This window comes from Mustela nivalis (genome assembly GCF_964662115.1).
Source record: "Mustela nivalis genome assembly, chromosome: 9".
Classification (NCBI taxonomy): Eukaryota; Metazoa; Chordata; class Mammalia; order Carnivora; family Mustelidae; genus Mustela; species Mustela nivalis.
Window position 1 is genome coordinate 20,986,549 of NC_139028.1, and position 23,763 is coordinate 21,010,311.

At 42.4% G+C, this 23,763-nt stretch overlaps 1 protein-coding gene across 6 annotated transcripts in view; it reads left to right on the forward strand.

Moving 5' to 3' along the window:
• Nucleotides 1-13: 13 nt before the first annotated feature.
• The window catches only part of RNF214 (ring finger protein 214), a 44,426-nt gene continuing 20,676 nt past the window's right edge, over nucleotides 14-23,763 (forward strand). Inside the window, exons 1-6 of one of the 6 annotated variants that reach the window (XM_082683464.1) lie at nucleotides 14-99; nucleotides 1,670-1,788; nucleotides 4,030-4,540; nucleotides 5,245-5,304; nucleotides 9,319-9,459; nucleotides 12,942-13,081. In XM_082683464.1, coding sequence (XP_082539590.1) covers nucleotides 1,673-1,788; nucleotides 4,030-4,540; nucleotides 5,245-5,304; nucleotides 9,319-9,459; nucleotides 12,942-13,081 — 968 coding nt within the window. In that variant the 5' untranslated portion in view covers nucleotides 14-99; nucleotides 1,670-1,672. Of the gene's footprint in view, nucleotides 149-1,669; nucleotides 1,789-4,029; nucleotides 4,541-5,244; nucleotides 5,305-9,318; nucleotides 9,460-12,941; nucleotides 13,082-23,763 lie in introns of all 6 variants that reach the window. The other 5 variants (XM_082683466.1, XM_082683468.1, XM_082683465.1 and 2 more) reach the window with 5 other exon arrangements.

Genomic DNA, 23,763 nt, shown 5'->3' on the forward strand with positions numbered 1-23,763 from the left:
CGCTCGCGCCGCCGGAAGTGGGAGGTGCGGTGCGCGGGCCGGCGCTCGACCCCTCCCCCCGAGGCTCGGTCGCCCCCTCCCCCCGCTCCGCCCGCTCAGGTGCGTCCCGTCCCTCCCCCCACTGCCTCCCGGGGGCGCGGCGCGGGAGGTGTGTGCGGGGCGGGCGCGCGGGGAGGGGGCTGCGACGCCGGGGACCAGGGCAGGGGCGGAGGGGGGGGTCGTCGAGGCGGGGGGCGTGGAGGGGGCCCGTGCGGACGGGACAGGGGGCCCGGCCTAGGAACGGGACGGCGCCGGCGACGCGGTGGGGCGGGGTGGGGGGCGCGATAGAGGGGTGGGGGGGGGCCCGGCCGGAGGAGGCGGCGGACTTAGCGGTCCCCGGTTGAGGCGGCCGTGGCCGCCGGGCGCTGCTTCCCCCATTGTCCCCTTCGCGGCCGTGCCCCGTTTCCCCCCGAGCACCCGTCGCTCCCGGTGTCGCCACCTCGCTGGCGGTCGCCGCAGGGATTCCCTTGACACGTTCGACTTCTTACCCCGCGCCGCAGCCTGCAGCCCGACGTACCTGCCCCGCTCCCCTTTGGGCTGTAGCGGCAGAGTCGCACGTAGGACCCATGCCCTGGGCACCGAGGACCCCCGACCCTGGGCTCTGTCGGGGCAGGATGTTTGCCCCCCGAGGGAGCAGTAATGGCGATTGGGGCCCATTTCCTCCTAGGAGCTTTGTATAATGGGGGAAACTGAGGCACAGCGGGTCGCTGGCCTGTGACTGAAGTGTTGACAGCGCCCAGTCTCCATTCTTGCCCATGCTTGAAGGTTCCGGGCGGAGTTGGGGGAGGTGTGAATATCTGCGATGCTATTAAAATAAAAACAAGAATTTAAACTAACACTTCCACCCCAACGCCCCCCCCCCCCCCCCCCCGCCACATTCTTTTCCCCCCTTTGTCTTCATCGTAGAGGGCTGTGAGTTTGTCCTGCTACACAAAGGATGACCTCCTGATCCAGGAAAGGCCTCTGTCCCCATCCCCTGACTTGGATTACCCTGTTTCTCAGCCTCTTTCTCTTGGAGGAGTACCCAAGATTCCTGTACTCTTTTGCACTCCTGTAGTAACTCTGAAGAGTCTGTGTTTTTCTCCATTAGTGGCTCTCAAACATTTCCCATGTGTGGGGAGCACACTGACGCTAGAAGATGCTCTGATTGCCCAACATCGCTTTGCTTTTTTCTCACACACGAACACCTCCAAACAACTTAACTTAGATGCACAGAGCATGATTGTAATCATTTAAAATGTATGCTATGGTTGATTATTAGGCCCCAAATGCATTCTTTGTAAATAATACTAGGTAAAGAAGGCATGTGGACTGTTTGGGCGATTCTCACACGCTGTAGTCTGTTTTAAATGACTGCATCTCTGCCAAAAGCGGGAAAGCTTTGTACACACTCCTAGAGATTTATATAAAGCCGGTGATTTTTGAGGATCCGTGTCCACTGGGGCCTCTTGTGCCCAGTGGCTCTTTTAATACCCTGCTACAGAAAAACTCAGTATTTTCTCTTGGGACGCAGCTTTTTCTTTGTGTTTCTTTCCTGGAACAACTCTGGTATGGACCTTCCAACGGGGAAAGATAGGCTTGTTTTAAAAATTGGAAACATGCAGCCTGTAATTTGTTTCTGAATGTACAGAGCATGATGGCGGCAGCGTCTGAGGTAGCTGGTGTGGTGTCCAGTGCCCCCAATCCTCCAGAATCCTCCTCTAGTTTATGTGCTTCCAAATCAGACGAAGGTCTCCCAGATGGTCTAAGGTAACGTACGCATCCTTGACTGGGAAGATTTCATTCGGGCGAAGGGCTTTTGTGGGATGGCTTCTTATGGAAATGGAGTGGGGTTTTCCTCTTTTTGGCTCTAATGGCCCTGGCCCAGAGTAAGCTTTTTAAAGGTGGGGACTGTCTGATCCCTGTGTATTTATGGTACCTAACAGAGCGTCTGGCACTTCGCAGGCATGCTAAGTGTGTCAGTAGAATACAGGGGGTGAAACTCTTTTGAAAATGCTAGTATTTCCCCACCCTTTACTGTATGTTCAATTAGTTGTATATTTATAACATAATCTCTGTGTCTATATCTGCATATTATGCCTGTATTTCTATGTTATGATTACATATACTATAATGGTATTCTATATCATACTTGTGTATTTGTATGTTTTCTATGTTACATAGAGATATGGATGTGCATATCTCTATGTGCAAAGCATATGTATGTGCAAAGCACATGTATATTCATACATACCCACAGATATACGTGTCTGTATTATCTACAGATAGCTTTGTTCCTATGGCTTCCTGCTTCACCTAGATATTTTGCCTCCTGTCTACACTCTTGAGGGCTGAATTACGGTTTCCCAGCTTCGCATTGTACAGTCCTTAATGCATAGTTATGTACAGTGTTGTGCTAAGTCAACTCTATATTCCTACTCAACTCTTTTCTAGAGCACCTGGGACCTGATATAATAGGTCATACTGTACTAACAGTTGAATATGTATTAACACATTTAATCCTCGTAACAGCTCTAGGAGGGAGGTGCTAATATTACTCCCATTTACAGGTGAGGAGATTGAGACACACTTGCTTCAGGGTTGCCGAGCTACACTGGAGTCAGGGTTTGAACCCAGGCTTGTCTGACTCGGTAGCACCTCATAAATACCGGTTTAAATTAGAGATTTGTTGGCTAATGGGTAATAGGGGAAAATGTTGAGTAAGCCTAACCATAATCCTGGATCTTCATTTTATAAATAGAATCATCCACGTACTCCTAGTAATAGTGATGGCAGCTAGGGTTGATTGAATATGTACTGTGCCAAGCCCTGTACCAAATACTTCAGAAGCCCGATTTCATGTCATCCTCTCAATAACCCTATTAGGTGGGTCATGTTTCAGTTTGATGAATGAGGTGAAGTAACTTAACGAGAGTCAGACAACTGGTAAATAGCGGAGCAGGATTTACACCTGGGGACTGTACTGTATATGCCCAAATTAATAGTCTAAGTGTTTCCCCCACTTCCCCAGGTAGCTCTCAGGAAGGAGTCAGCTAGAGGTGTTCATGAAGGTTTTCGTACCCCAAAGACACTGTTGGTTCTTTTATTTTGAACAACATGTGCTGTTGAGGACAGGAAGGCACTGTCACCTAAAGCCTCAGTCAGTGCTGGCTTCGGGTACTTAAGAGCATCAGTTGACACAACCTGGTTTTTTTTGTTGTTTTTTAAAAAGGGGGCAAAGAAGTTTAATACAGATGCAGTCATTATTCCTGGGTGGCAGGTTCACTGTTGTGACTGTTAGAAGTCACTGTAAATTGGTTTTAAAGAGCTCTTCAAAAAAAGCAATATGAAACTGGCCATGACAAATGTCAGAACGGCTTTCCCAGTGTTTCTCCGTGTGCATGTATTTGTCTGGGATAAAGGTCCCACTGACAGCTTCAGTTTTGGATTTGGTGTCTGTACCTCAGACAACCTCAAGACAACCACTCATTCCTGTGCTCTGGGAAACTGTTGAGGAACCCGAAAGGTGGTTCTGGCCAAAGATCTGTGTGAGGGATTTGAATGAAAATTATTTTTATGAAACGTGAGAGTGGAATAAGAACATTTTTTCTAAATTAATATATTTTTTTATTAGAACATGACGTGTAACCAAGTCAGTACAGCTCACTAAATGAAAAACTTTAAATGAGCAGTAGGCTGTCAGTGACATTCCCCAAAAGGATTCAGATTGGGCCTCACAAATCTGAGGCTCTTCAGGGTCATTTATTGTGTTTATTTACGGTCACCCTACAGGAAATGTCTGTCTCCAGCACCCAGCTTCTAACCATCAGGCTCCACTCCCCGCATGTGGGTCAAAATCGCGGACAAAGACCAAGTTCCACGTCATTCTGATAATTTGAGGGGCTTATGTAGTCTGGTTTTATTCTTCTAGTCGTTACGTTAAAGATATGTCTTTAATCTTCCTTAAGATTGGGTGAAGAGTGAAACTTTTTATCTTGTGTTTTTTGATAGCCCCAAAGACCCTGCACAGAAGCACAAGAACTCGCCTCTGTCGAGTGTAAGTAGCCAAACGATAACCAAGGAGAATAACAGAAATGTGCATTTGGAACACCCAGAGCAGAATCCTGGTTCATCAGCAGGTGACACTTCAGCAGCGCACCGGGCGGTTTTAGGAGAAAACTTGCTAGCCACAGCCCTTGGTCTTTCTGGCGGTGGGTCTCAGTCTGATTTGAAGGACGTGGCCGACACAGCAGGAGAGGAGGGGGACACATGCCTCCGGGAGAGCCTCCATCCTGTCACTCGGTCTCTTAAGGCAGGGGGCCATACAAAGCAGCTTGCCTCCGGGAATTGTTCTGAAGAGAAATCCCCACCAGCCTCCATCCTAAAGGAAGGTAGCAGGGACACAGGCTTGGATTTCCGACCTGTGGTGCCTCCAGCAAATGGGGTTGAAGGAGTCAGAGTGGATCAGGATGATGATCAGGATAGCTGTTCCCTGAAGCTTTCTCAAAACATTGCTGTACAGGTCAAGTATCAAGTTTCTACTACTAACATGGAATTTGGGCTATTTATGTATTTATATACTTATCAAGGGTAGGAGACTTTTTTCTTCGTAGGTGGCGGAGAACTACTCTGTCCCGTTTTTTTATTGGCATCTGTCGTACGATTTTCGTGCAGTGCTATGTGATGTCATCCTTCTGGTGTTCAATAAATAATAAAGCCAGGAGCCAGGATCCTGTCGTGGCGCCAAGAAACTTTATGACCTACGTATAATCTCTTTCACTGACTAATGGATGAGTGTAGGTCATTAGCATTCATATTTCCCATCTTTGTCCTTGCAGGAGGAATCCTTGTTAATTCTCTGACCTACATCTTAAGAAGTACAGTGGATCCTGCCTCCTAGTGCTTGGTGTGCTTTGTTATAGGAGGAAAGATGGGCACAAGAGGCAGTAGGGGGCGAGATTCTTACTTCACGCCTGAGGCTGTCTCTCTGTCAGTTCTTGGGTCTCGTTCAGGTTCTTTTGTGGGATAAATGTTCAATGCAATATACATGCCAGCTCCTATTTGCCAGACCTATAGTTCTTCCCTTGTTAATAAGCCACTAAGGGAACGCAAAATTTAGCTGCTTAGTTACTTGTGACAGATTTCTAGGTAAAATTACTAAAGAGCAGTTCTGCCTTTTAAAACGTCTCTGAACAATCATGAATATAATTGCTTCTTTCTTTATAGACTGACTTTAAGACGGCCGATTCAGAGGTAAACACGGATCAAGATATTGAAAAGAATCTGGTGAGTACTTAAACTGTCACAGTGAATATACAACATCATTCACTCAGACTATCTAGAGTCATACCATCTCATCTGGAAAAGATGCAGGAATCTCCTTTTCAAATCCCTAACAGATGGTCAGCTAATTTCTTTCTACTTGATCACTCCCAGAGATGGGAAGCTTGCTACTCGTAAAGCAGCCTCTTGTATTTGACAAAGAGCTCTTATTGTTACATCTTGTTCTGAGGTGAGGATAGCACCTGTCATACTTAGAGTGGTCTCCTGAGCTATGTAGACTAAATCCAAATCTTCCTTTACTTGTTGGCCCTGTGTATCCTTGAAGTTTGTTTATTCCTCTTCCCCTTATTCCTCAAGCGTGAATCTTTCCAGAAAAAACATTCCCAGACGTTTTTAACATTCTTCTTTTCTTCATCCAATATATTTTCCAGCCCTTCCCTTGTCCTGGTGACTTTCCCACCTGGACAAGTTCCATCTTATCAATGTTGCTTTGAAAATGTGATCCTGAGAACTAAATACAATAATCCAAATACAGAATAATGAAGTCACAACACAGTGGGGTTCTCCTTCTGTCTATCCTGCCAGACACTGTTTCTTAAGTCTCCCTTGGCTAAGTCTCCCCAGTCTGCTCAGCATTTTGAGCTTTCAGCCAGACTCCCATCAGGGTTTTTCTGGTGTACCGTTGAGTCGTCTCTTCCCTTTTATTCCTAGCAATTGGTTTTTAAAACCTAGAAAGCTGCACATTTATCTTTGTTAAAATGGTCTCTGATCTATCTCTGGTATTTTGTCACAGAAACTTCCACCCTCAAGAATATAGATACCAGGGGTGCCTGGGTGGCTCAGTGGGCTAAGCCTCTGCCTTTGGCTCAGGGCACAGTCTCAGGATCCTGGGATTGAGCCCTGCGTCGGGCTCTCTGCTCAAGAGGGAGCCTGCTTCCCCCTCTCTCTGCCTGCCTCTCTGCCTACTTGTGATCTCTCTCTGTCAAATAAATAAATAAAATCTTAAAAAAAAGAATATAGATATCAAAGTGTCTATTTTTCAAGAGGAAGGATGATGTTGGGAAAGGTACCCTAACGTCAGCAAGAGGTTTTTAGAGTAATATGTCTTAACTGAGTGAAAAAAAATGAGAGAGAAAGTGCTTGTAGCAACCAGATGAGAAAGTAGGTATTTGTTCAAGTTGAAGAAATTGAGGGGCAGATGGAAAGAAGGAAGTTGTGTTGTGGGAGTATATTAGCAAGATGAAGTGAATAAAGTTTTATAAATACAAGGTAGCAACTTGGAGTTACTCCTAATAGGCAGGTAAAAAGGTCCTAGAGATAAGCGAGCTGGTGGAGATGTGCTGGGTGAAAACCAAGCCAGAAGAGAAGTCCCAGGGAAGGGGGGTGGGGGTGGGGATTCACCTTTTCTTGAATACTTACTCTAAGCACTTCACATAGAGTATTTATTTTGTCCCCACAGTTGTATGGTGGGGTTCTGATGACTATAGTAATCCAAGGGCCAACTAAGTTATAAATAAGTTTTAGCATCAGTCTGAAGCAGGAATGGAAACTAGCAAGTGATTGGGCCAGAAGAGGCCCCGGGTTATGTTTTGTGTGGCTGTTTTCTTTTGGGTAGCGGGATGGCCCACATGCCTTTATTTTGTTTATTTTATATTATTTTATTTTTTCAAATTTTCCTTTAAATTCTAGTTAGTTAACATACACTGTGGGCCCACATGCTTTTAAAAAGTCAGTGGAACTAGGCAGGTGTTAAGCTTGGTAGCAATACAAGAAATCTGGCTTCTGTTTTGTTTCCTTTTTTGTGCATTTATGGTAATTTCCCACTGGCTGCGTTTGAAATTATAACTTCTAGTCCTTGGAACCAATTAGACACTGATTAAACCAAGTAACTTTGGCTTGTTAAGATGAAATGATAATGGATGAAGTAGTTTACTCTATAGCCTTTCAGTTCTCTTTTTGTATGTACTAACAGTGTATACCTTGAGACTTCTTTTCATGAGACTGGTGGTTTTTTCCCCTGGTCTCTGTTACTTTAAAGAAGCATTGTGGGTGGGGAAGGTACCACAAGAAAATAAAGGGAAAGAGCTGTGTTGAAGAAAGAAAATATTCCTCTTATCTACTAGTTGCATATATTGGTTCTTAATATTTTGCTTGGTTTAAAGTCCTCCTTTGGAATCTTTTGAAAACTTAATTCTCCTTTCAGAAAAATTTATCCTCCCCACCACATTCCCCTATTTCAAAGAGTTTAGAGACCCTTGAGGACGATCCATAGATCCCAGGTTCAGAATCCCTATAAAAATGTGAGCTGGAGGGTGCTGGGTGGCTCAGTGGTTTAAGCCTCTGCCTTCGGCTCAGGTCATGATCCCAGGGTGCTGGGATCGAGCCCCACATCAGGCTCTCTGCTGAGCGGGGAGCCTGCTTCCCTCCCCCCTCCCTCTCTTTGCCTGCCTCTGTGCCTACTTGTGATCTCTCTCTATCAAATAAGTAAATAAAATCTTAAAAAAAAAAAAAAGAAGGACATGAGACTGGAGAGTCCCTGGGAGCCCTAGTCACATTTCAGCACCTGGACTAAGGACTAATTTATTGCAGAGCTAAAATCCCCCCCCCCTTTTTTTTAAAGATTTATTTATCTATTTTAGATAGGGAGCACAAGGAGGAGGGGCAGAGCGAGAGGGAAAGAGAATCCCAAGCAGGCTCTGGGCTGAGAATAGAGCCCTATGCAGGGCTGGATCTCACAACCCTGAGACTGAAACCAAGAGTTGGACACTTAACTGACTACATTACCCAGGTGCTCTGCTAAAGTCCCATCTTGAAGCTTCGTTTTTATTATCATAATGTAATAAGTTTTCCTTTGTTCGCCTCTAAAACCTGTTTTTTCTTTGAAAATAGTTAATCTTTTAATGAATAAGTTTAGTTGAATGCTCTTTGTTTAAATTTGACATGGGCTGCCTTATACTAAGTGTGTTTTAAATTGACCGTCTCTTAGCATCCCTTTGAAATATAACCATCACTTTTCTTGATTTACGGATATGGGGAGACAGAGCTGAACTGTGGTCCTCAGAAAACTTTCTTCTACTCTTGTGCTCATGTTTGAGAGCTTGCTGATTTGTCCAGTCTGAATATCATGTTCCCCAGACCTCTTTAGTGGATCTGTCCATTTTCAGCGCTAATGGCCAGTAAGGAATCCTCTTTTCTGGATGCGGTTTTGAGTAGGTGATCTGTTTTTTGTTTTTTTTTTTGTTTTTACCTACTCATTTCTTCTTGTTCTGATAAAATGCTTCCTTCTTCTTATTCCCTAGAGCAGTGATTGACAAATGTTTTCTGTAAAAGGTCAGAGGGTAAATGTCTTAGGCTTTGGGGCTCTGTGGGTTCTGTTGCAAACATTCCACTCATTGTAGGATAAAAGCAGCCCTTAAGCCATTGGGAATGTCTATTTTCCTATAAAATTTATTTATATGGGCACTGGGTAGCTCAGTTGGTTGAGCTTCCAACTCTTGATTTTGGCTCTGGTCATGATCTCAGGGTCGTGGGATCCGAGCTTAGCACGGAGTCTGCTTTTCTTCCTCTCCCTTGGCCCCTCTACCTGCTTGTGCACGCAAGTTCACACGCTCTCTCTCTCCCCCCCCCTCCCTGAAATGAATAAATAAATCTTAAGAAAAAAATTCAGACAATGGCTGGATTTGGCCCACAGGCCATTCCTTGCCACCCCCTTCCCCCAAGCTGAGCTGTGCAACAGGGTTTCCTGTAGTGATGGAAATGTCTTCTATCTGTGTTGGCCAGTGTGGTAGCCATTTGTTCTTGGGACTAAGTACTGAGTACTTGGAAATGTGGCTAGGTGACTGAGGGGCTGTCTTTTAAAATGTTCTTACTTTAATTAATTGAAGTTTATATAGCTACTCATGGCTGTAGTTAGAATATTGGACCCTGTAGCCTAGAGCTCTGCACAGTGCCTTGAACAGCTGGTGTTTTTTGCAATTAAACTTGGGAATTAAACTTTTTTTCTCTTGTTACAAATAGGACAAAATGATGACAGAGAGAACACTGTTGAAGGAGCGTTACCAGGAGGTCCTGGACAAGCAGAGGCAAGTGGAGAATCAGCTCCAAGTGCAATTAAAGCAGCTCCAGCAAAGGAGAGAAGAAGAAATGAAGAATCACCAGGTACCCCGCTTATGTTAAATCTCAATAAGTATGGCTACACTCCCTAATCAGGCTGTAATTTTATTTCTGAATTGGTGGAAGAGCAATGTTTATCTTTTTAATGGTTGTGTTAGAATTTTAAGGATAAAAAGAAGCTTTGAGGGTATCTTGTTCAAAATCTGAGTTTTTTGTTTTGATTTTATTTATTTGAGAGAGAGAGAGCGTGCATGTCTTTGAGCCATTGGAGGGGCATAGGGAGAGAATCTCAGGAAGACTCCCCATTGAGCGCAGAGCCCAACGAGACACTTGATCCCACGACTCTGAGGTCGTGACCAGAGCTGAAACCAAATGTTGGACACTCAGCTGACTGAGCAACCCAGGAGCCCCCAAACTCTCACTTCTATTTTAGTTTAGAGACAAAAGTTAATTAATATATTTTGTTGACATTCGTTACTTGGAAAACCATGTAATTAGACTCTTATGTTATATTAAAAAACGGTAATTCTAGGGGCAGCTGGTAGCTCAGTTGTAAGCGCCTGCCTTCAGCTCAGGTCATGATCTCAGAGTCCTGGGATCGAGCGTCAGGCTCCCTGCTCAGTGGGAAGCCTGCTTCTCCCTCTCCACCTCCCCCTGCTTATGTTCCCTCTCTCACTATCTCTGTCTGTTAAATAAATAAATAAAATCTTTAAAAAAACCCAAAAACATAATTCTAGTAGATTAAAAATCTACGTATGAACACTGGAAAAAGTGTAAATTAGAAGGAAATTTAGGACAATGTTTATAAAACCTTGGCTTGCAAGAGGTCACTTTAAGCCAGGTAAAAAAACCCAGAAGCCATAGAAAAATGAATCGATTTAATTATGTATCATTTAAAACTTCTGATATGGCAGATGATACATCAGAAGATCAGTGGTAGATTGGGAAAGTATTTGTAGCACATCTGATAAAGGGTTTAATATCCATATCTGTGTTCTGAGTCTCCTACAAGTTCGTGGTAGAAGTCAAGTACTCTAGAAAAAACTCAGGAAAGGTTATTGTATAGTTTCCTGTTTCTCCTGTAACAAATTACCATCAATTTGCCACCTGAACACCATACAAATTTATTATCTCACAGTCCTTTAGGTCAAAAGTCCAAGTCACTGGGCTAAAATCCAAGTATTGGCAGGGTTGCATCACTTTCTGGGGACTCTGAGGGAGAATACCTCTTTCTACATTTCCAGCTTCTAGAGGCTGCTTGTATTCCTTGACTTGTGGACCCCGTCTCTACCTTCAGGTTCAGCAAATTTGCATGTCTGACCACTCCTCCCCAGCCACAACTTCCTCAGATCACAATTGAGACAGGTTCTCCACCTTGAAAGACCTGTGTGATTATATTGGGCCCACCCAGATGATCCAGGACTGTCTCCCTGCATCCGGGTCTTTACCTTAGTCAGATCTGCACAGTCTCTTTTCTCGTGGAAAGAAACATAGTCACAGGTCCCAGGGATTAGGTTAGATTAGAATGTGGACATATTTTGGGGGCAGGTGTTATTATTTTGCCTACAACAATTATTAATGGTGGTGCACCTTGGTGGCCTAGCCAGTCAAGCATCTGCCTTCAGCTCAGGTCAAGATCTCAGGGTCCTGGGATCAAGCCCTGAGTTGGGCTCTCTGCTCATGCGCTTGTGCTCTCGCTCTCTCTCTCTCTCTCTCTCTCAAATACATAAATAAAATCTTTAAAACAATTATAAATGGTAGTATACAGAAGAAGAAAAGCAAGTGGATAATATATAAAAGGCTCGGCCTCAGCCTCACTGGAATTCATTCATTCATTCATTTAGCAAATGTTTTCAGAGTTCCTGATCCGGTCTCTGCAAATTTAGCAGTAAAGGGAACATAGTCTCTGCACTGAATGCTTATTCTAGTTGGAGGAGGCTGACTGCAGAAACAGTAGAGAATGGGAGTTAGGAAAATGTTTCTTAAAATGATTAGATATCATTTCTCTCTCTCCCCTCAGAAGATTGGCAAAAATGAAATAGGTTATCAAGAGTGAGGAAAAATGAACCCTTTTCAGACATTTGTATATGGATTGTTACAGCGTTTTGGAAAAGTTACTAAGAATTGTCAGTTAAGACTTAAAATATTCAACGACCTAGCAATCATTTCATTAAGTCTTTTCTACAGAAATAAAAGTTTTAATATGAAAATGTAGATATACAGTGTATTTATTGCAGTAATTTGTGTAGTTAGAGAAAACTGGAGTCAACTTGACGGACTCCTTACATAGAATGGTTAGATAAATTGGATATATATACATAGACATGTTATGTCACATACTGCTATTTTTAAGTTAAATCTGTATATTTATTTTACTTTACTTTTTAAGATTTATTTATTTATTTGAGAAAAAGAGAGTACACTTGAGTGGGGGAGCGGTAGAGAGAGAAGGGAGAGAATCCCAAGCACATCTGCACTGAGCCCGGAGCCTGACGGGGCTCGATCCTGCAGCCCTGAGATCATGACCCAAGCCGAAACCAATCACATGTTTAACCAACTGAGCCACGCAAGTGCCCCCAGTTAAATCTGTATTGACAGTATGCTCACATCAAGTGAAAAAAAGCAGGATGCAGAATAATGTGTATAAAATCATCTCATGATTGACCGAGCCTGGGTGGCTCAGTTGGTCAGACGGCAGACGCTGACCATTGTATTTTGGTTAGCGTCTGCCTTTGGCTTAGATTGTAGTCCCAGGATCTGGGGATCGAGTCCTGCATGGGGAGCCTGCTACTCCCTTTGCCTGCCGCTCCTCCTGCTTGTGTTCTCTCTCTGTCTCTTTCTCTGACAAGTAAATAAATAAAATCTTTAAAAAAAAAATCATCTCATTTGGAAAAAACACAGAAGCAAAGAACTACATATTTTAGTATATGTGTGTTTGTGTGAGAATAAAGATGTGAAAGCAGTCCTATGAAACAATGAACATATTAATGATGGGTGGAATTGGCATGGATTAAGGAGTGACTTAACTATCACTTTTTTATTATTCCACTTCTTACTGCAAAGACATATATTTTTGTTAAAGTACAAAAGGAACCAAAAAACTTCTTACACATAAGAAAGCAGAACCTTAACAAAACAAAACAGGACCATTTTTATAGGACATAATGAATTTCTACCCCATGTAAGAATGCCTTTCTCAGCATTCTTAGCAGGTGTTCATTTGGCCTTTATCCGAACATGGGTAATGGAAGGGTTATTGCTTCTCAAGGCAGTAAATCCCATTTTGAACAGTTGTGATTGTCAGAAAGTTTTGCTCCTGCTGAATTGAAATCTGCTTTATTGTAACTTTCTCTCTTACATCTAAATACTGGCTTTCAGAGCTACTCATCAACCCAATTCCTTCAATCCAGCTTGAATTTACTAGAGTCCATGTATTAATTTGTGTTAGTTGAAAATAACCTTCAGACCAAAAGAACTAATTCATTTCCTTCTTTATTTGTGTGTGACTGTAATTATGGGGGACTCAGGAGATACTAAAAGCTATCCAGGATGTAACAATAAAGCGAGAAGAAACAAAGAAGAAGATAGAGAAAGAAAAGAAGGAGTTTTTGCAGAAGGAGCAGGATCTGAAAGCTGAAATCGAGAAGCTTTGTGAGAAGGGCAGAAGGTAAATGATGCTGTCAAGAGTAAAACCTCTGTGTGCGTGTGTGGATTTATACGTAGCATCCAGTCGTGTTTGTGTTCCTGCTTTCTTTCGGTCTAATTTTTATTTGAAAAACAAGTGCACAAATAAAATCCTCTAATGATTTTAGCTTTTTCAGCACCTTGTGTTAGATTCAATAAAAAAAAAAAAATTGTTTTTTTTTCAGATTCAATAATACCTTGAAAATAATAGCAGCTGATTGTTGGGTCCTAAGTATGATCCAGATTTTGAAATGCATCTAACACCTGCTTCACTTGCTTTGAACCTGGTTTTTATTTAGAAGTTCAGGCTTTGGGAATATTTTGATTATGTTATTCAGCACCAAAACAAATTTCAAACAGTAACATTGTAAGTAAGCCTTTGGAAAGAATTATTCAGTGGATCTCTGTTCTCTTTTGGGTACTATAGCAAGAGCAAGGTGTGCATAGAATTTGGTCAAATATTCAGTTTTCCAAGTTTCTTAACATGGAAATCGAAATAATGTGAACCCTGATGATTTTATTTAAATTCTAAAATGTGCTTTTATCAAGAAAATCTTGGCCTGCTGATGAGTCAGAGCTCTGAGGGAAAAGTATCAAGTTCAATGGTTGAATCATTTTCCAGGTATGAAAGGCGGTAATCGTAAAAGGTCAGCATGAGAAAGAATGTTTGGGAAAGAGCCTAAGGACCAATCTGTTTCGTTGAGAATTGAATGATAATGCTTTGAAGGTCGGTTAGTTGTCCATAAAGATCCATGTGTCAGCGATTATGAAGAGTGTGCTAGGAGTAGAATGCTATACCTGGCGTCGTTAGTGATCGCACACCCTGCCACCCCCCACCAACAGCATGGCCTCTGCCATCATCTTCACAGGCTGGAGGGGGATGGTGAAACAGAGACGTTAGCAGCAGTCTTAGCAGAAGCTGGGAAGGTGAATCTGCCGTGATAATTCTAGGCTCTGTGAAAGATTTCCTTTTGATGTGTACTCTACACTCTTAAATGTTATCTCTGACCACTTTCTCGGCCTTCTGAGTGGATAAGCCCAGATGGTGATTGATGCTAACAGTTTACTGCTCGTGGTCTGGAAGATACAATTGGGCTTTCTTATGTGTTACCATCATCAAAATGACCCTTTCTGTCATGGTTTCTGTGGAATGTGGAGTTCACTTTTCCAGAAGTAGGTAGAAGAAGTCTTCTGTATTTATCTTTGTTCTAGCAGGGATGCGTGTTTTGTTTTGCGTTCCATCATCCACAGTAACTGTGGGCACAGATATTTTGATCATTGTATTTGTCTGCTCAGACTGCCATCACAGAGTTAGCACAGACTGGGTGACTTAAACAATAGTAATTTATTGTCTCACAGTTCTAACGGCTGGAAGTCCAAGATTAAGATGCCAGGAGGGTTGGTTTCTGGTGAAGCCTGTCTTCTTAGCTAGCATACGCTGCTGCCTTCACGCTCTGTCCTCACATGGCCTTTCCTCCTCGTGTGCTTAATCTCAGTGTCTCTGGTCTTTGTGTAAGGACACCAGACCTATTGGATTAGAGCCCGATCCTTATGATCTCATTTAACTTTAATTACTTCATTAAAGGCCTTATCTCCAAATACAATCAAATTGCTGGTGAGGGCTTCTACACATGAATCTGCGGGGGACACAATTCAGGCCATAATAGTCATGTTTCCTGTTCATAACTCTCATTCTGTCAGCCAGCGCTTACTGAGTGTCTACTGCGAGACTGACAATATGGGCCTGGAGAATAGAAGGTCCTTGTGGAGCTTATTGTTAACTAGGAGAGATGACAGATAGATAATTACAAACTAGTATAACGATACCATAATAGTGGTGGTATGAGAGCACGTAGAAGGGGTAATGGAACCCAGATGAGGCGGGGAGTCAGAGAGGCATTCCCAGAGGAAGTGATTTCCAGAATTAAATCCTGAAAGGTGAAGGGGAATATGAACTCTGCATGCAATGCATGATCTTTGGATGGATCCTGGATTAAACAGGTAACTTTCAAAGAAAGAGTTACAGGGGTGGAGGTTGGTACAGGGAGGAACTGGGGCAAAGAACAGGGGAAAGACATTGTAGGCAGGTGGCCTACAGACAAGAGAGAACAGCACCTGAGCTGTAGGGAGGTGGGGAGGAATGAGACCAGTACAGCAGTGGGAAGCCCGTCACAAAAGACTCATGTATCAGGAGTTTGTGTTTTTCCCTGGTAGAGATAATGAAAGATTTTAAGTGAGGAGAGGTATCAAAGGAGGAGTTCTGCATTTTAGATAAATTACTTTGGCAGGTGGAAAATAGGTGGAAATAGTGTAGAGGACCACGTAGGAGACTTAAGTCTCAGATCCTGCATGAGAGTGACAGTGGCCCACACTGCAGTGGCCCGGCTGGGAGGAGAGAATTTCACACTGATGCTATATAAAGGTGAATTTACAGAGCACCCGGGTGGCACAGTTGGTTAAGCGTCTGACTCTTGGTTTCAGCTCAGGTCACGATCTCCGGGTCGTGAGGTTAGAGTTCTGAGTCTGGCTCTGTGCTCAGCGTGGAGGCTGCTTGGATTCTCTTTCCCTCTCCCTCTGCTCCTGCCTACTCCCTGCTCTTTCTCTTCCTCAAAACTAAATTAATTAATTAAAAAAAATTAAAGGTGAATTTACTTAATAGAAATCTGCTAAGTGCTTTGTACTCTTTGAGGATAGTATGTATTTTAATGTAATTGTAATTGTAAAGAGGACATCCTGAGTTAACAAAAAAACAAAACCCCAAAACCAAGGAAGTAATATTCAGTTTAGTCACATATTCGATGATTTTCTCCTGGATACCTGGTAGCTTTGTTATGGCCATTGTCCTGCTTTTGTGGGTCCCTTCCTAATTCCCAGATGATATTCTTGCGGGGTATTGCTGGTCTAAGGAGGGGAGCAACAAGTAGGACTCCTCCTCAGTAGAAGATGGTGAGCCTGTACTTTAAAAGACATCATTAGTTGATTCATAGAAGTACCCTGGGACAAAAAGCAGGAACTGAAATACTAAACATGATTCTTCTTTTTAAAAAAATATTCTGAGCATGGGGCACCTGTGGGGCTCAGGTGGTTAAATGCGTGCTTTCAGCGCAGGTCATGATCTCAGGGTCCTGCAGTTGAGCCCTGCACTGGGCTCCCTACTCAGCGGGAAGCCTGCTTCTCCCTCTCCTTCTACCGCTCCCCTGGCTCATGAGGCTCATGTACTCTCTCTCTCTCTCTTTCTTAAATAAATAAATGAAATCTTGAAAAAAAAAATGTTTTGAGCTTGCCTGATGAACTCATATGATAGTGTAATAGGTAAGTAGCACATCGAAGGACTTACTGTTGGACGTATTTTTTTAAAGATTTTATTTATTTATGAGAAAGGAAGAGAAAGAGAGTAGGGGAAGGAGCAGAGAGAGAGAGGAACAAAGAGACTCCATGCTGAGTGCAGAGCCTGCCACAGGGCTCGATCTGAGGACCCCGAGATAATGACCTGAGCCAAAACCAAGAGTCAGACATTCAACTGAGTGAGGCACCCTGGCACCCCTGGAAGCATTACTGTAGGTGTCATTTCTGAATCTGTACTAAATTGAAATCAACAAGGTACATGAAGATTTGTTTTGGAAATTTCTCACCAAATGCTAGTTTATGTAACTGGTATGTGTAGAAGCCCTCGCAGCTTGCCTAGCAATCAGTAAGTCTGGTGAACATTTCCTGGGTGCAGAGCAGTGAGCCAGGCTCTTGCAACATCCTGTACGTGACCATAGCTGTCCTTCCTTCCAGCAGGCTGCTCGTTCCCAGTGAGTCTACACTTTGACCGCTTCATGTCCTCTTTCTTGTTCGGTGACCTCACTCCATCTCCCACCAGTCTTCCAGCTCCCTGGAAGCATGTCTTCCTCATGCCAGTCTTGGTGCACGTCCCGTGCTTGGATTACCCCCTTGGTGTTCCCCTCAATTCTCTTTCCTCTCATTCTTCTGTAGTACTCCGGTCCTGGGTCAGGTCAGCCACCTGACCTCTCTGTCTTTACAACCGGGCTGCTGAGTGCTGCTGGAGACAACCCTCCACCTGTGTGTCTGCTAACATCACCTGAATCCTCGGGGCTCCCTCTTCCTCTCAGGGTTGTCCCAGACTTTTACCTCCCTTTCTCACCTTCCTCTCCCTACCATTTTTCTCCTTAGTTTTAGCAGATGATCTCGCTTTTTATTTCACTGTAAAAATAGAGAACATTAAGTGAAACCTCGTTCTGTTTCTCAGCTCTCAACAGACACAGCCATCCTTTCCTCTGGTCCCTGTATCTGAGTCTAAACTTTGTACCTGTATGTAACTTCAGTTCACTCTTGCTTCTGCCATTTCTCCAAACATGGCAGCACTATGTACCCCCTGTCTAAACTGAATAACCAAGAGTCATCCTAAATTCTCTCTTAGCGCCCTTTCTACCACATCTCTTTTACTAAGTCCTGTACATTCTTTTTTTTTTTAAAGGTTTTATTTATTTATTTGTCATAGAGAGAGAAGCGAGAGAAAGCACAGGGAGACAGAGTGGCAGGCAGAGGCAGATGGAGAAGCAGGCTCCCCACCAAGCAAGGAGCCCGATGTGGGACTCGATCCCAGGACGCTGGGATCATGACCTGAGCCGAAGGCAGCCACTTAACCAACTGAGCCACCCAGGCGTCCCAGTCCTGTACATTCTTAATATTAATTATCCCTTTATTTGGGTGCCTGGGTGGCTCAGTCGGTTAAGCAGATGCCTTTGGCTCAGGTCATGATCTCAGGGTCCTGGGATTGAGCCCCACATTCTCCCCCTGTCTGTCGTTCTCTCTGCTTGTCCTCTCTCTCAGTCAAATAAATAAATTAAATTAAAAGAAGTAAATAAAATCTTTAAAGAAAAATTATCCTTCTCCCTGTTAACGCTGACCCTGGCAGTTCAGGATCTCGTCAGTCCTAGATCACTGAGGTGGGCTATGAAACTTTCTATGCCTTCACTCTTCCTCCCTTTTCACTTGTATAATACACAGCTACTGTAGAAATCTTTTTCACATCCACATCTGATAATGTCATTTCCCTGCTGAAAATTTTTCATAGTTCTTTATGGCTTTCAGGGTAAAGTTTTAACTCTTTAGCGTAGTATGGAAGGCCCTCAATGACCTAGTCCCTGTTCATGTCTCCAGCTATACTTTTACTGCTCCCCCGAAGAACCCTGCTGGTTTTTACTTACTGCTACCTGAACTCATTTAAAACTCAGCCTGTATTATCTACTCTAGAAAGCTTTCCCAGATCCTCCCCATCTCCTCCCCTTCACACATGGTGAAGGTTTCATTTAGATGAGCCTCTGTATGCATTAGCATGCTGAGTATACCTCTGTCTTAACACACACCTCTCATGGTCTTTTTGTTGACCTGAATGCCTCCCCCATCATGTAGTTAGTTTCTTGAGAGTAAGTGTTTTGATGATCTGTTGCTGTGTAAAACAACCATCAATAACTTAATATCTTGGGGTGCCTGAGTGGCTCCATCTTTAAGTCTGCCTTCAGCTTGGGTCATGATCCCAGGGTCCCGGGATCAAGCTCCACGTCAGGCTCTCTGCTGAGTGGGGAGCCTGCTTCTTCCTCTCTCACTCCCCCTGCTTGTGTTCTCTCTCTCACTGTATTTCTTTCTGTCAAATAAAATCTTAAATGAAAAATAACTTAGTATCTTAAAACAAAATAATTTATTATTTTTCACAGTTTGGGGGGTTGATTAAGTCTCGGATGGACGGTTCTGCTAGTCTCCTCTAGGGTCATTCCTGTAGCTGTGATCGGATGGCGGCTGGGACTGGAACACCCAAGATGGCCTCATTCATATTTCTGGAGCCTTGGCAGGGACCCCTGGAAGGCTGGGCCCAGCTGAGCCACAGACAAGTCTAGGCCATTTCTTACTCTTTCTCTCCATAGTGTCTTTTCCCTGTCCAGGTGGTCTTTCCAGCAGAGGGGCCAGATTTCTTACTTGGTGGCTCAGAGCTTCCAAGAGTACAAAAGTGGAAGTTTCTAGGCTTCCCTAAGGCACAGACTTGGAACTGGCACAGGGCTATTTCTGCGGCATTCTTTTGGTTAAAATGAGTCACAGGGCCAGCGCAGATTTAGTGTTGGAGGGGGCTGAGCATGAACACCAGCAGGCCTGGTTCTTTGGGAGGGGTCCATATTTGGAAATCTGTTACTGCAGCAAGTAACACATCTCACTTAACTTTTTCTGCTCAGTATGTGTTAATATCTTTTGGATATAGGGAATCATAGAAGTTATACAAATAGGAGATGCATAATTGGAGATGTTTTAGAAATATGCAGAGTGAATTATGGGGAAAGAATGAGGTTGGGACACCAACCAGGAAGCTCTTACAATAAACTGAGTTTCTAAGGATTGTTATAAGACTCATGATGGTGGAATGAAAAGGAAGAAATGGATTCTGGAGGAATCAGTGCTTGATTATTTTAGAGATTAAGGCTGGGGGAGGTGTCAGAACGAAGTTCGGTATTGACCCTGGGTAACTGTGTGCTACCTGGATAGTAATTGGAGTGGAATTCCCATTTTAAGTTCTGAGGGTAAGGGTAATGTGATGATATGAGACATAGAAGTTCAAATCCTCAGTCGGCCATTGAAAGTGGGACCCTGGAGTAGAAGAAATGCTTTGTCTTGGTTTGGAGTTGACTGCATGGTGGTGATAGTTACAAGACTGAAAGTGTTCCATGAGAGAAAGTGTAGAGTAGGGCTCAGTTCTGAACACTGAAGCACACCTACAGTTTGGGAGTACAAAGACGAAGGGAAGGCAGAAAGAAAAGGAAACAGCTTAGAATAGTAATATGGGGCTTCAAAGGGGGAGGTGCGTGACAATGTCAGAAACTGCAGGGAAGTACATGAGAACCAGGTCTGAGTAAAGGCCATTGGTAATTACTGAGTGTAACCAGCAGGGATTTGTAGGCAGAGGAATTAAATTACTGGATTCACTTTTCCCCCAGTATCTTATTATGAAGATTTTTAAACACTAGGAGAAGCTGGAAATGTTGTATCTTAACACTCACTCCCTAGACTCAACAATTAACTTTCTGCTAAATTTGTTTTAGGAATATCTTTCCATCCCTCTATCCATTCATCAGTCCATCTTTTTTTTTTTTCTTTACGAAGTATATCAGAGTAAGTGGCAGTCACCAGTAACTTCACCATTAAATCTGTTAATGTGCATATCATTAATTAGAGTTAAATTCTATTTGTGTTTCCTTTTTTTTGGCAATGTATATGCAGTTAAATACATAAGTCTTAAGTATGGTGTTCCATGAGTTTTGACCAATGTCAAATGCCTGTGTAATTCAAACCCCGTTAAGATTCAGAGAATACTACCTTTAAATCGAATGGTCCCTTCACACTTTCCCAGTCTTTTCTTGTCTCTTCTTCCAAAGGCAACCACTGTTCTGATTTTCTCACTGTAAGTTACCTCTGCTTGTTCTAGAGTGTCACATAAATGAAATCATGCAGTATGTACTCTTTTGTCTAGGACTTCTTTCATTCGGCATCATGCTTTGACATTCATTCATGTCTCTATATTGTCGAGTAGTATTCCTTTTGTTAATATACGACAGTTTATCCATTCCCGTTTGAGAGGCATGTAACAGTTTCCAGATTTTGACTATGACGACTAGAGTTGCTGTGAATAGTCAAGTATGTCTTTGTGTGAGCATATGCTTTTATTTCTCTTGGGAAAATTTCTAGGAGTAGAATCACCAGGTTGTAGGGTAGGTATACGTTTAATGTTATAAGAAACTGACAGATGGGGGCGTCTGGGTGGCTCAGTGGGTTAAGCCTCTGCCTTTGGCTCAGGTCATGGTCTCTGGGTCCTGGGATCAAGCTCCCAGGTAGCATCGCATCACATCGGGCTGTCTGCTCAGCAGGGAGCCTGCGCTCTCTGCCTGTTTGTGATCTCTGTCTGTCAAATAAATAAATAAATAAAATCTTTTTAAAAAGTTAAAAACAAACAAACACCCCCCCCCCCCAAAAAAAAAGAAACTGACAGATCAATTTCCCAAATGGATATATACCGTTTTACACTCTACCTACAAGGTATGAGAATTCTGGTTGCTTCATATCCTTGCCTTTCAAGTAGTTGCGTTTCCTTGTGGTTTTATTTGGCATTTCCCTCATTACTAATGATGTTGATCACTTTTTCCATTTGTTTACTGGCCATGCATATGTTTGTTTGTGTGAAGTGTCCACTGAGATTTTTGCCGCCTTCCTTTTTTTGGGTTGTTTTTGTCCTTTGCCTATTGCAAATATAAAGCCCTTAGTCAGTTATATATTCTGTGAAAATGTTCTTCTACTCTCTGACTTAGCTATTCGTTTTTTAATTGTATCTTTTGATGAACAGAAGTTTTAATTTTAAGGCTATCTAATTTATCACGTTTTCTTTTATAGTTATTGCATTCTTTGTCCTAAAAAACCTTGGCCTACCCTGAAGTAGCAAAGGTGTTCTCGTCTGTTTTCTTATGGAAGCTTTATCATTTTAGCTTTTATCTTTATGATCCATCTCAGGGTAATTTTTGTGCATGGTGAGAAGTAGGGGTTGAGGTTCTTTTTTTTTTTTTAAGACTTTATTTATTTGACAGACAGATCACAAGCAGGCAGAGCAGCAGGCAGAGAGACAGAGGAGGAAGCAGGCTCCCCGCTGAGCAGAGAGCCCAAAACGGGACTTGATCCCAGGACCCTGGGACCACGACCCGAGCCAAAGCAGTGGCTTTAACCCACTGAGCCACCCAGGCGCCCCTGAGGTTCATTTTTTGAGGCTCATGTGCCTATCTAGTTGTCCCAGCACGATCCTTTTCCCCCATTGGATTGTTTGACACTTTTGCCAAAAACCAAATGACATTTTGAGTCATCTGTATAAATAGTGGGTCTATTTCTGAGTACTATTGTATTGCATCGGTATATTTGTCTATCTTTATGCCAAATCATGCTGTTATGATGATTATGGCTTAATAATAAGTCATGGTCACAAAATACAAAGTCTGCTTTTTTTTTTCCAAGGTTCTTTGGACTTTGTACTATCTTTAGGTCATTTGAACTACCATATATGTTTGAGAAACAGCCTGCCAGTGTCTACAAAAACAAAACAAAAATTGGTGGTTCATAGTTTCTTTGAAACTGTAAATCAGTTTGGAGAACATTGACATCTTAATAATACTGAGCCCCCCAATCCATAAATATATATCTGTTTATTTAGATCTTTATGTTACCAACATTTCAGAATTTTCAGAGTATAAGGTCTTACACAGCTTTCTTTAGGTTTCTAAAGAAATTTTTTCCTAAGTATTTTATGTTCTTTGACACTATTTAAGGAGAATTAAATTTTCTTTTTTTTTTTAATTTAAAGATTTTTACTTACTTATTTGACAGAGATCACAAGTAGGCAGAGAGGCAGGCAGAGAGAGAGAGGAAGGGAAGCAGGCTCCCTACTGAGCAGAGAGCCCAATGTGGGGCTCGATTCCAGGACCCTGAGATTATGACCTGAGCCGAAAGCAGAGGCTTTAACCCACTGAACCACGCAGGTGCCCCAGGAGAATTAAATTTTCAAAAAAATTTCCAACCATTTCTTTTCTTATTTTTTTTTTAAAGATTTTATTTATTTGTTTGACAGATCACAAGCAGGCAGAGAGGAAGGCAGAGAGAGGGGAGGGAAGCAGACTCCTTGCTGAGCAGAGAGTCCGATGCCAGGCTCGATCCCAGGACCCTGAGATCATGACCTGAGCCCAAGGCAGAGGCTTAACCCATTGAGCCACCCAGGTGCCCCAACCATTTCCTGCTAGTATGTAAAAATACAATTTATTTTGTATATTTACCTTATATCTACTACTTTGCTAAATTTACATATTAATGTTTTAGTTGTTTTATAGATTCCTTAAGATTTTCTACATAAACAATTATAGCTTTTATGAATATACAGATTTATTTCTTCCTTTCAAATCTTAAGCCTTTTATCTCTTGTGAACATTAGTACACTGACTAGGACCTCTGGTACAGTGTTGAATAGAAGTGGTAGAGTAGACATACTTAGCTTGTTTCTAGTCCTAAAGGGAAATGTTTAGTATTTTACTGTTAATTGGGATAATAGCTATAGGTTCTATATAGATGCCCTTTATCATACTGGGGACGAAATCTTCAGTTTCTAATTTTTTGAGAGTTTTAACATGATTGGGTGGGTGCTTAGTTTTGTCAAATAGTTTTTCTGCACCTATTAAAATTATTGAATGGTTTTTCTCCTTTATTCTGTTAATATGTTGAATTATATTGATTTATTTTTGAATGTTAAGCCAGTTGTCCATTCTTGGGATAAACCCCCTTGGAAAAGATAAATTATTGTTTTTATGTATTGCTGGATTTGACTTGCTATTATCTTTTAGGGATATTTCTATCTAAACTTACTGAGGCATATTATTCTACTTTCTTTTTTTAATTTTTAAAAATGTAATTATATCGGTTGCTTGAGGGGGTGATGTTAGAATCTCTATGATTATAGACTTTCCTCCTTTTAATTTTGTGAATTTTTGTTACTTATATTTCGAAGTTATATTGTTAGATACATATACATTTATGATCATTACATATTCTTTTTTGTTTTGTAAGATTTTATTTATTTATTTGATGGAGAGA